The following is a 13,689-nucleotide window of genomic DNA, read 5'->3' as shown; positions in this document are numbered from 1 at the left end:
ATTCTCTTCCTCCTCATCATCACCCTCATTAGGGAAAGGTGTGTCATCTCGAGACTCATCGGTATTGTTGTTATAATCACTATTCTCTTCCTGACTATGCACATCTGCTAGATCCCGATTACATATGTCGTCTTCGGGCAATTGAATAAGGACAGTACCTTCAAGTTGCTCGTTTTCACTGCACAACCAACAAAATAATAAGTTACTCAAATTGATCCAAACTTTACATGATGGACATTATCCTGTTAGTGATGACTTCCGGATGGACCACCATGATCCAACACATCAATACTAGGCATATTCCAACTGGGCGTTAGTTCATAACTTGTAAAATTCATATCTGGCCGGTACCCCTGTGGAATATATGAGTGTTAATACAAATTCGATACATCAAAAATAAATATCGTAACACAAAGAAAAATTGAAGTTTACCACTCGACTTGTGGAGTATGTAAACTAGGGGAGAAACTATTTCCTCGCTCCTCATTCGCCCATGGAGATAAGTTTAGATCATGCCAAACTCTTTCACCTGGAACCTGTTCGCCTAAAACTGCTCCAAAATAACCACCCGATGACTGAGGGATATCCCTACTTTGCGCAACCTCATTATTGCGAACGTCTTCAGCCTTGACGTACATTTCCAATATTTTTATCACAAGAAATTCCCGGTATTCATCCGGAGTCCTCAAAAAATCTCTCAAAGTTTCATCGTCTTCGATGTTAAACTCAACATAACAAGCAACCCCTTGCGAAGTGACAGAATATCTTCTGATTACTTTAATATTCACCGAACGTTTGCTCACACTCATTTTTTTTACATAACAACAATACCAATGTATCGTACTCCATTGTAAGTGGTAACTTAACATGACACTGTGGAGATAAACTATAGATTACTGAGTTATTCGTCACCACAACCTCGCCCCTCCCAATATAATGAAACCCTAATTCTTCGCTTTTCAAACATTATGACAAAATATAAAATAACTTAACGAAGAAATATTTCAGAAGACTTGAGAATATTTATGAATGGATGTTTACAAAATCCTTAACCTCTTTAAATAAGGCAAAAACTAATCCGGGGGTACAATCAATTATTTGAGGTACTGCGCCTTAAATATGGGTGCTATACCCAGTTGAATTATTGTTATGTCAGTTAAGCCCAGAAAAATTATTGGTGGGCCACATAATATATATAGCGCGGTATGTTAGGGCGTTATATATATAGCGCCTTAAATAAGGGTGCTATACTTAACTGGGCAAACGGCCGTTAAGGTATAGCACCTTTTAAAATGGCGTTATATATATTATGATCACCAGTTTATTTTTCATATATTTTGGTTCTTTGAGTCCAAACTACAACAAATGTGAAATTTAGCTACGAAATTATTAGTTACGATACAAAATTTGTCACTAATTATTCATTGTTCGTGACAAAAATAACAATTCGTCTTTAAATATATGAACCACATACTTTTAGTGACGAAACATAAAAATTCGTAGCAAAGTTTCGTCCATTAAAGCTTCCCACCAAAAAATGAGTTGGTATCATTTATTGAGTAATATTAGCCACAAATTTAAAGTTATTGATGACAAATTATTGTCACTCATGATGTACTCAATTAGCGACGAACCATTATTTGTCTTAGAACTATTTAACTTTTGGACACGAAAATATTTCGTCACAAAATATATATTGTTGTAATAGTGACGAATTAGAATTTGTAGTTAAACATTGTAAACTTCAGCAATAAAATTTTATATTTAATTGTGACCTTAATTTTTGTCACTAATAGTGCAAGCAATTAGTGACAATTATTTTATTGTCTCTATTTAATTTACAATTCAGTCACAATAAAATTTTGTCACAAAATATGTAATTTTAAATGGCTACGACTTAACTTTGTAGTTGAATCATGCAGTAATTGGCTACAAAAAAAATAATTGTAGTTCAAAATCAAAAACTCATACTTCGTATTTAATTATAAATCTGAAGTTTATGCATGCACGATACATATACTTACTTCTTTACGACTAATTTCACTTGTGATTGAAATAATCATCTTATAAAAATTCTCAATTTGGAGAAACTCAAACCCCCTTTTTGCTTAGAAATTTTGGGAATTTTGTTTTCTACATTGAGCACAATTCAAGTTCTTATGGGAAAGCATCAATTTATTTAATTCTGCGTGGGAGACAAACCATTCAATTTGGTTCTTATAAAAAATTTATGTCGTAAATTTGAATCTAGATTTCAAAATTAGTATACATTTTTAATTTAATTTCGTATTACTTCAACTTAAATACTACAAGAAGATTTCCGTCGGTTGAGAAAGCTGTATACGGGCGAAACTGAACCCATGGGATATCTCGATTTACGATGAAGTAAATGGAGTGAGGGACGTGACGGTAAGGAACCAGAGTCGAGGCAAAGAGCCCCTAGAGCTGGGGTCTAGGCAAAACATCTGCCCTCGGGAGTATCAGGACCATGACCCCCAAGTTCGAATCCCAAAGGCCTTGGAGAGCATTACGAGATAATCGAGCACGGACAATAAAAGACCGTGATATCCGTGACCAGCCGGATGTCACGGCGTGAATCTCGGCACGTATCGGCAGAGAACCGACGATTAGTTAAACATGAGATTTTTACCTTTTATGGAGTTGTACGTAGGGTAAAACTCCCCTACTATATAAAGAGGGTATGATTATTCATTAGAGATATTGTAACACACACATCAAGGCAATATACTCTTATTTTCTCTATTATTCATAGTTCTTATTTTTGTTCATCAAATCATCAGTAACGTGAGACTGGGATCGAAAGCAGGCATTTCATTAAGCTATTACTAAGTTCGGGATCACTCATCTTGATTGGTTTGATAATTTATTACGTCCTTTATCTGTTTAATCTAACACAATTTATCCTTTGTATTGAATTAACCCATGTATCATTAAAACCACTAACAAATTTAATTGTTATCTATTTTTAGAGTAAATAAAAGCGAATGTAAGTTTTTCTTTTTTTGAAAAAATAAAGTGGTATATATTTGTCTTTCATTGTTTTTACCTATTTAAAATAATGTGTCAGATTGGACAAAATTATAACTTCGTTCAATATGTTCTTTTTATATTTACATTAGAGATTGTTAGGACTATGGTGAATTCAAGATTTCGAGAAGATTGATGCACTGTTATGAAGAGGTATTTCTTAGATATAATTTCATGGCTTCAAACTTTAAATTCTTGCCATTGAATCCATTATTATTATTATTTTTAAAATTATAGGTTCAAAATTAATTTGTTTAGATAATAAATTTTTACGATTTACATATATCTATACTTTGTGCTGAAAAAGTTGGGATGAGTCAAATTTCATTGACTATATGCTACATCCTCTGCTGTTACTAGTTTTATATACACATTTAATTTAATTATATAAAATTTTACGGTGACAGAATAAGAAAAGTAATTTTATTATGATCTTGAAAATTTTGAAAGAATAAATCAATGAAAAAGAAATAAAGAAAAATAAAAGAGTACTTAATAAAAATGCAAGAAGGGATACTAGACAAGACACTTGGGAAATCAATCTCACGATTAAGAACTAAGAATAAATTAAGATTCAAGGAGTGTGAATGCAAATTATCTGTTCGCTGAATTCAAGATTATCATTCGTGACAACCATATAGACTCAAGATCAAGTTCAAAGGTCTCTAAATTTATTTTATATCCTTGAAAAGAAGAATCAGAGGAATTATAGAGACTGTAATATTTATAACATTTAAATAAAATACTATACTTGTTGCAATATCTGCAGTCTTGATTATTTCTTGACGTAAATTTATCGGCCACATCTAATTTATTAAAATTACAAGGGAAAATTCGTCACTAATCCCTTACAATAAATAAAATATTTATCTCGTAAAAAGCTATTACAACAAAAATTTGTCGTTGTTCTGTTGTATAACTTTGAATTATTTTTTCAGAATAATTGGCCATAATTCCATCACTATATTTGGTAAGAATTAACGCGAAAAATAATTTATCTCAATATTTAAGGAAGTCATAATTATGGAAATTTTACATGAAAATATTGAAGGGAAGATAAAATAACAAAATTTAACTTTCAATTATTTTATCTTCCCTCCAATATTTTCGTGTAAAATTCCCTCTCTCATCCATTCCCGCCCTATAAACCACTAACAATCTCCCACTTAGATAAGTGTGAGGTATCCAACTCTAATACAACTACATAGACTCCAATAAGAAAGAGAAATTAGTACCATTTATTTTCTACTTCTTCTTCCTTTTCTCCCAATTGCTTTCTGTTATCCCAACTAATGGCCATCCACATCCAACTATCGCAGGTGCCATCATCCCCGACCTCTATAACCAGGTAAACCAACTCCTCTCTTTGGTTTTGACTTTCTTAATTTCTCTACCTAATAAAATTTTCTAACAACATTTACCAATGTTCTATTTTTTAGTTTATATGCAGGAGTTGAATAACACAAGGAGCAACTCCACAATCCTTTGCTGAGAAAATCGTCTTTTGTTATAATTGAGGGACTTAATTTATGGCTTAAGGAAGGAATTCTTGATATTCTTTTGACGATGAGGTAAATTTCTATTGATATAGTGTTTTTTTTCTAAAATACTTTATTTGTTCTTCAAATTTTTTGATGTAGGGTATATTGTATAGTTAACGATTTTGTATAGAAGTTACTATCTCTTTCTTATTTTATTATTATTGATTCACTAATTAAAGTTATTTTTATGACTTCAGTTTGAAGATTTATTTTATTTAAAATAATGAAATCAAAAGTATTTATAATTTTTTTTCTTTACACAGGTATATGAAGGTCTAAAAAGTGTCTGGGAAGATTGTAGATAAGGGACGCTGCATTGGCACATGAGGAAGCAACATGCTTGTCTTTTTTAGTTTACCATTGTTCATGTATTTCAATTAGACTTTTTATGTATTTCACATGTTTTTCTTAGAATAATTATAGATGTATTAGTATCTGATTTTGTATGAATTTTTGGTATTACGTTTTCTATTTTATTTTTGTGATGTTTTTAATTTGCATAAGCTAATTTTTAAAAAACTGAATAGACATGTAACTAATAACAAACTATTTAACTACAGTGTTGAATAGTGCGATTACAAAGCGATAAATATATATATGCAATTTCTCGCAAAAAACATTTAGTAACAAAAAATTATTTCTCCAGAAATGGCCTTCATATTAATAATAGAAATATATTTTAACTACAAATTAATTTAATATTTAATGACAATTGAAATTGTCACTATTAAGACTAATATATAATGACAAATTGGTCTTATCACTAATAGTATCATTTGTCGAGACACAAAAATAGTTTTCAACTACGAAATTATTTCCTTCTCGGACAAACAAATTTGTCACTAATTTATCTATTTAGAGACGAAAATTTTCTTTTGTACATAAAGCATAACCATTTAGTGACAAAATCACATTCTTTTAACTACAAATTATGCATAGCTTTAAAGACAATCGACATCGTCACCAATTAAAATGATAATTAGTGACAAAATAGATTTGTTAGTATTAAAGATCTTGCGACGACACAATGTTTTAACTACAAAATTTTTACACTTTTTATGACAAACAAGTTCGTCATAAATACTATGTATTTGGAGACAAAAACAGCTTTTGTAGTTAATATAATTTTATTTAGTGACGAAACATAAAGTTGTCGTTGCATACTATTAGTGACGGTGTTTTAGAGATGAATGTTTGACAAAAAATAAATCGTCACAAAAAGCATTCTGTGACGAAATATGAATTTTAGGTGACAAAATAATTTATCACTGATAATGAAATTTGTTGTAGTGAAAAGAGCCACATTTTGGTTTCGGACTCCTAGAAACGAATTCAAGATTGAAGTTTATGAATTTTTATAATGATGTTAAATTAAAGTACAACTACTAGATATTTGCGATCAATATTTACAAATATTTAGTGAACCTCTTAAATTATACTACAAGATTTGGACAAAAAGCTATTGCGTTAATGTGAACTCATATGCAAGACTATAGATCCGCCCTTGGAGAGGGGATAGCAATGAGAAGTTTGGATAAATACTAATATACACTCAATGTTTACATGAAATTAAATAATACCTTAGTAATGACCAGATAAATCGCTGGAGATGGGTTAAAATTTGAGGCAACGTATTGTTCAGAGGCAGATCCAGGATTTGAAGGTGGCGGGGCACATGAGTAAAGTTTTTCAACCAGTATCCTCATCGGGCTTTAATTAATCTTAAGGATTCCAAACAAAATATATAGTCGTTTTCAACATATATACACTTATATATTCAGAATTTTTGCCGAAGTTAACAAGGACCGGTGTCCCCTCTTCTACGTGAATATGCTCGCCTCTGGTGCTGTTACATGAGTGTGCAGCAAGCGATATGCCAAGTCATGCATGGCTATTTAGTTGACGCACTTAAAAGACGGTTGAGGTATCTAGTTGGCTCAGTTGAAATGTCTATCTGGTCGTTTCGGTAATGGAATCAATAGCTTTTCCGAACAGGGATATAGGAAGAAGACAATAGCCTACAGGCTTGCGAGCGGACTTGCTTGACCTATTGAAATGCCAGTATAGACTTTTGGCAGCAGAAAAGCGCTCACTCACTCGTATCTGAAAAGGCAAGCGGGGGCTCTCTATCCTTAAGATAAGATTTTTTTTGTGCACAATTTAAAGGGGTTCTTCATGTATTTTGCCATAATAAAAATATTGCATTACTCAATTTTGTGTAAATACTAAGTGCTGAGTAAGTTTTCGTCGCATATTTTGTTGGAAAGCATGTCTAGTCATAGGTCTTTCGATCCAAGTTGGCTATGTTTTAGAGATCACATGAATTTAGTCAGTACTCAGGGCCTTAAAAGGACGTTTTTTTGCAGTTCTGAAAACCTTACTGCAATTCTTGCTAACTTGTATACTGTAATAATTTCTTGCTCTTTTATAGCATTCTGTACTGTTTTGTCTAATTTATTGGTCAAAGGACATGTAAGAGCACATGTACGTGGGACTTGTTCAATCAGTTGAAGAGTTTAGTAGGGAGATATTTTTGGGTTTGTCCACTAGTAAGATTAGGAGCTAACTAGTAACTAAAGACGCTAAATTAAAATGTATTAGTAATGTTGTTATTAATTATGCTAGTATTAGCTATGCATATAATATTAGTTATGCTGAGATTATTTTTTATCGAATGTTTGATTTGGTGTACGAAAATTACATGCATTGTATAATATTTTTTAAAAATTATTTGCTTACAAAAATACACTCCAAATTCTCTAGGAATAATTACAGTAATTTGGTCTATACAGTTGTATCCATGAAGCAATTGGCCTCACAAGGAAGAGGAAGAATCCCACGATTGTAGAGAAAAGTACTTTAATTTTCAGAAAAGGAAGTGCGAGTTTTTAACACGTTTTGTTAAATATGATATTTTAATAGAAGGGATGATTAATTGAAAGAATTTAATATTAGAAAACGAGGTGGAAAAAACTAGAAAAGACAAATTTGTCAACATGTATCTATTTACTTCAATGAAAAATAGGTAAAAAGAATTTTAATCAAGCATAAAATTTGAAGGGGCAATTTTATCTTTAACTAAGCTTATGCATGTATTAATAACTTTGGTATTGCTAATATCATAGTTTGCTATGTATTAACAATACATAGAATAATTCCAAATAGGATGTATAACTAATATTTTTATTAGTTATACATAAATTGAAAAAGTGTACCAAATAAATTATTACTAATACACAAAGCTAATATATGCATTATTTTTCCTAATACATTCTATCAAACGACCTCTTAGTTTCTGTTGCGAGAAACCATTCATTCAGCTAAACAATTAATTTGTTAATGTATTTGGTTTCGCTTTAAAAGCTATTGCCTTGTTTTCTTATCAATAATAATAATAATGATTCCAAAGATAGTCAAAGCAAAGAATGACCAGAGGAAATACATATGGGAATTGTATCAAAAAATCATTTGTGAGTGTATCCAATCTAGCTTATTTAATCATTACTTCCTTCGGTCCAATTTAAGTAATTTTTTAATTTTTTTTGTGATCCATAATATTTAAAAATTTTAAATATCAAGAAAGCATTAACTTCTTTTTTTCAAAATTGTCACTGGAGTAAAGAGCCTAGGAATATTTGTTGTATTTCCAATGAACAAATTAAGGTTAATATGATCAATTACATTATTAATTAATGCTAAAAGATGAATTTCTTAATATGTGTTAAAATAACCTAAAAATCACTTAAAGTGGACCGGAGAGAATAATTAGTTAGAGAATGGGGCCATAATGAAGTATTAAAATTGTACCTTTTTCATTTTTTCCTTGGCGTTGGCTACACGTTTTGGGATTCGATTAATCTAATTTCACAGCATAAGACCCATAGAAAAAAATAAGTTAATTTTCAAAGTTTGAACCCGAGACTTATAACTAATATATAGGGATGTTATTCATCCCGCCACACCCGATGATGGGATCAAAGTATACTTCAAAAGTTCAAAGTAATGTTAAAAAGGCTCTTCGGCTGTGGGCAAGTTCAGCCTTTAGCATTTAAAATATTGATTCTATTATTTTTTAAAAAGGTTAAATTTAAAGTGTCAAAATTTTATGTACGTAATACACACTTAGTTTGTCATTGTTTACTTGTATTTTTCAATTTCAATATCTAGTTAGTGTTTAGATGCACCTTTAGATAAGCATATATTACATAGCATTAACCACAACTGAAACAAAATTAGCTGGAGCTTAATATTGTTCTAAGTAAAAATTTCTTTAATCTAATCAAACACATTTAATAGCAATATAATAAAATCTCCTTGAATTGTAAGTGATTCTCTAATTATCACAGTTCCATAAGTGGTATTAAACTAAACATTACTCCATTTAGTTAGGTCATACTTAAGAGTAAGATCTCCTTGAATTATAATGATGTTCTAATTAGGATGGAGTTGTGGCCTAATGTGCAAGATTTTAATTCCACCAAACCCCTACCTTCTATTTATCGAAAATAATCTCTCTACCCTCCCAGGTAGGCGTAAGCTGCGTACATCTTACCCTCCCAGAACCCACTTATGAAAAATCATTGAGTTTGTTGTTGTTGTTGTTGTTCATTATTCGTGAATCCACCCCCACCCAGAAAAAAAATGAAAAAATGCAAATATTCTAATTTGTCCAAAATTATGATTGGATTTTTTTTCTTTTCACATTTAAGGAGAGATATTCCTTGGTCATTATTGACAAGCACAAGTGTAAAAAGCCACAATAGAACATCAAGGATTGCGATAGGATTAATTAAATACTTTCATCCTTTATTAAAGGTCTCACATTCAAGCCTTGAATAAAATTAATTTTTTTTTGATAGAAAATATTTTTCTATTAATGAATCTTATGCGGCGTGAATTTGTATAAGTCAGAATCACAATATTGATACATTAATTTATCCGAGTAGAAAAAACAAGGATATCACAATATATCTTCGTTCTTTTTTTTAATTTTTCACCTGATGTCAAGCGTCCGTAATGGAATCCGATTAAATTCAGATTCGCACCGAAAAATTTCACATTGGAAGGTAAAATTCTTTCTAATAAAGACAACTTCATACCCAGAGCTCAAACCTAAAATCTTTGAGTAAGAACGAAGAAATACTTACTGCTCCATCATAACCTCATTCGTCAGAATATATATTCAATACACAAAGGTACAAAGCAGAAAATTAAATATGTAGGAATATCGTAATGCATGCGACTGCTATGTTGCAGTAGTGACCACATGTACCTTTTGGAACATAAAAAAAGAAAAAGTTAAGTTAGGAACGAGAAGAAGAAGCAGAAAAAGAATAAAAAGAGAGAAGAAGAAAGATGAAAAAGAGAAAAGGGATCAAGCTTTGGATCTATCTGACTTTTTGGAATATTGAGATTATGGACTTTACTGTTGCAAATATCAAATTTTCATTTCCAAGAAAAATATAAAACAATGTAAATTTCAATATAATAGTAGTAATATGTTTATTTCAGCTCTTGCCTTCCCTAGGAACACTGCACACATATCAAACATCTTTGTTCTTTTTCTACTTTCCCTTCCCCTATGACAAACTCAATCATTTTCATTCTTTTTAAAATATTGATTTTTCTTTAAATAAACTATACTAATCTGCCTGCACCAAAAAGTTTTACGAGAAGAAAATGGAAATATTTTTCATCATCATTCATCCAAAGAAGCAGAGAGTCGTTTGGTTAGTGGGATAAGGTATAATAATCATCTATACATGGTAAAATAGTTTAAACGTGCGCAAGTTAAGATATAACCGTTATAAAAACAAGTGAATTCCTTTAGTCTTGCTCTATTAATTATTCTTTGTTAGTGTGTATTATACCAAGCTTAAACGCAACCATGCATTTTCTCAACTCTTTTTTCCTTTTCCAACCATTTTTTATCTTTTCTTTGATCAAGTTTCACTTCCAACTTACATTTTTATCGTGTTGTTGTTATTTTATTTTTCTTTACTTTTTCAGTATTACTGCGTTTCTTTCTTTATTCTGGTGTGATTATGCATGCTTACTTTAAGTTGAGTGTTTATCAAAAATATCATTTCTACCTACACAATATCGAGGTAAGCATACGCAGACATTATCTTCCTCAGACCCCACTTATAAAATTACACTGGGTATGTTGTTGTTGTTTTATACTTACCTTTCATGTCCTACGAAAAACAAGCTTCAGAAAGATAGCTTAGATCAATTAATCTTCCTAGCTTGCATCAAATCACCCTCTTAAAGGAAAAACCTCATAAGGAATTAAAAAACAAGCAGATTTGATTACCATTTGACCTCTTTTATGAACACATATAATCTAGAAGAAGTAAAGATACAATGATGCATTTAACATTCCAAGTACACAAGTGGAAGTAGAAGAAAAGAGCAATATTCATGGCCTAAAACTTAGTAGGCGGATTCACATTAGGTGATCTTAATCCGGTAATTTAGATGCGGAGCATAAATTTATATATAGCTAACGTTTGGTCATAGATTCCCAAATTTGTTTTGAAAAATTTAATTTGGGTTAAGTTTGGTGAAAATAAAAATGTGTTTAGACATCAACTTTCAAAACATATTTCACTTTTATTTTAAAAAAACATGAAACAAGACGTATACCCACAAGTTCTAAAAGCTATCACAAATACCCAACAATACCTTCATCAATAACATTCATTATCATTATCACAAACCATAGTCATGAACATAAATAAATTTGGTACAAAATTATTATTTTTATAATGAACTACATAATACACTATCAGATGACCGAGAAGACAAAGCACCATTGCTACAAAATAATAAATGGTGGGCTCTTTTATAAAATACAAAAGTTTGGGACAATTTTAAAAAAATGTAATAGTAATATTTTGAGCCAAAACCGGCTCTTGAGTTGGTTTTAGAATTTGGGTTTTGATTTTGAGAATTTGCCAAAATATGAATAAAATTTATGAAAAAACATGTATTTGCCAAAAATATTTGATAAAATCTATGACCAAACGGGTTCATAAAATCTACTAAAATTGCAACAAATGTATGACTCATAACCTTAAACATAGGCGGACCTATGGCTTACGTTGAAGTCACCGGACCCCATAATCTCTCTCTCTCTCTCTCTCTCTCTCTCTCTCTCTCTCTCTCTCTCTCTCTCTCTCTCTCTCTCTCTCTCTCTCTATATATATATATATATATATATATATATATATATATATATATATATATATACCTTCAAAATAGCGCATATGCATCACTTGACACCATTAACACTAAAAAAATTTAGGGGGCTAAAACATAATATTGTTCCCCGTCGCATTAAATTCCTGGGTTCGCCTCTGACCTTAAAGGTTGAACCCACAAAGTTTAAATTTTGAATCCGTCTCGGATAATATCAACTGCCATTGAGAAAGATTACATTCTCAGCCACCCAATATCTCAAATTAATTTCAAAGTCTTCCTCTTCTAACACAAAGATACGTGGTTTAATTTCCAGATACAAAATAAGAACTTAATATCTAACATAATATTAACAAAAATACCTAAAATAATGGGGCTTCTTTCTTTTTCTTTTTGTTCTAGGGTTTCTTACCAAGAGTGTTCTTGTTGTTATGCATCCAAACTTTAAACACTTGCCTTCTCACTCCAGTCTCGTTGCACAACTGCTGCACCAACTCCTCATCTTCCCTTTGAATTCGCCACCCCAATTTATCCGCTAGTTCTTGCATTTTCTCCTTCTGTTCTTGGCTAAATTTTGTTCGAAACCGCTTGTTTGAACCACTGCCTGCTAAAACATAATTAAGTAAATAAAAGATATTCTTAATAACCGCTTAACTTTTAAGCAAAATTAGTCACACAATTACTCTCGAGCAAAGGTGGAGCTACTGTCGCTTACGGTTTCGGCCAAAATTGGTCTTTCATTATTTGTCTAAAGAAATTTATTGAATATATTTGAATTATTAATTTAAAATTTAATAACTTAAAATGATTAAAATTTCGAACTCATAAGATTTGTCTCATGGCTTCAAAAAGAGTTTATATAAAAAAAAAATTTTATTAAAGTGACAAAAAGGTTCAAAATTTATTTTTGATCACATGTTCAAATGCTAGTGTGGAACGCTAATATTTTCTTGAATCCGTTGTATAAATTTTTGGATATTGTCACCTTCAACTCAAAAACCTAATTCTCTAATATAATATTAAAAAAAATTAAAGAAAAAAAAAAATACCTCCGCTATTATTGAGGTTAGACATGTCCTCCTGATCTTCACGATACCCACCAGAAGTTGACGGCAAAGCTAACGGTCTTTGTTGTGGCGCCACGTGGTACTGTAGATAACCACAAGGTGGCGGTAAGCTTCTGTAGTACGGCGAATGATAATTAACAAACGGCGGCGGTTCAGCGGCGGTGATAAGTGGTGGTTGAGTAATTTTACGGTGGAAATTGCGGTGGCAGTTACAAGCAGCACATTTGAGGGAATCAAGTGAGCCATCTTCACCGGCAGGCATGAACTCACCACAGCCGTCTACGGCGTGGCCGCCGATACTTACGGCGTGGTTCTTCAGACACTCTTTGTACTTTGGCTTATTATTATGCCACGTGTGAACTGCAGCTAAGGGTTCGAGTTCCATTGGTGTAGGACTCGGCATTTTTGTTGGGTGAGTTGAGTTCGAGTTGTTGAGTGAGTCGTCGTAACTCGGTGGTGGTTCAGTTTCTTCTTCTTCTACTTGATGATTTTCGAAGTCCATGATTTTCTTTAGCTAAAAAATTCACCACCTAATCATATTGCGTAATCTATATATACTCCGCGTTTTAATTTATGTAAATCTATTTGACTGGGCATGAAATTTAAGAAAAGAGAAAAGATTTTTAAAATTATAATGTAAAATAAGGTATGTATTTTTTGTGTGACTATAAATTATTGTATAAAGATAAATTATTTTCAAATAAGAAAATGGATCATTTTTTTGACACGGACTAAAAAAGAAATAAATTCGGAGATGAAGTAATAATGAATGCTATACTGTAAGTAAAATACGTATTACTATAAAGAACAACACCGGCAACTATGAAATG

General features: G+C 31.4%; 1 protein-coding gene across 2 annotated transcripts; it reads right to left on the bottom strand.

The window, feature by feature from the left end:
• Window positions 1–9,706: 9,706 nt before the first annotated feature.
• LOC107790230 (zinc-finger homeodomain protein 2-like) lies at window positions 9,707–13,395 on the bottom strand. Of its 2 annotated transcripts, XM_016612135.2 has the most exons (3): window positions 12,842–13,395; window positions 12,205–12,396; window positions 9,707–9,861 (listed from the first exon to the last, which is right to left on the bottom strand). In XM_016612135.2, the coding sequence occupies exons 1-3, from the start codon at window positions 13,359–13,361 to the stop codon at window positions 9,800–9,802; spliced, it is 774 nt and encodes a 257-aa protein (XP_016467621.1). In that variant the 5' UTR covers window positions 13,362–13,395; the 3' UTR covers window positions 9,707–9,799. The 2 variants fall into 2 exon arrangements, with proteins under 2 accessions (XP_016467621.1, XP_075102993.1); XM_075246892.1 differs by lacking the exon at window positions 9,707–9,861 and having other exon boundaries at window positions 11,978–12,396.
• Between the last annotated feature and the right edge of the window lie 294 nt (window positions 13,396–13,689).

Source organism: Nicotiana tabacum, chromosome 23, assembly GCF_000715075.1.
Source record: "Nicotiana tabacum cultivar K326 chromosome 23, ASM71507v2, whole genome shotgun sequence".
NCBI lineage: Eukaryota > Viridiplantae > Streptophyta > Magnoliopsida > Solanales > Solanaceae > Nicotiana > Nicotiana tabacum.
This window is presented reverse-complemented; position numbering and strand designations above follow the sequence as displayed.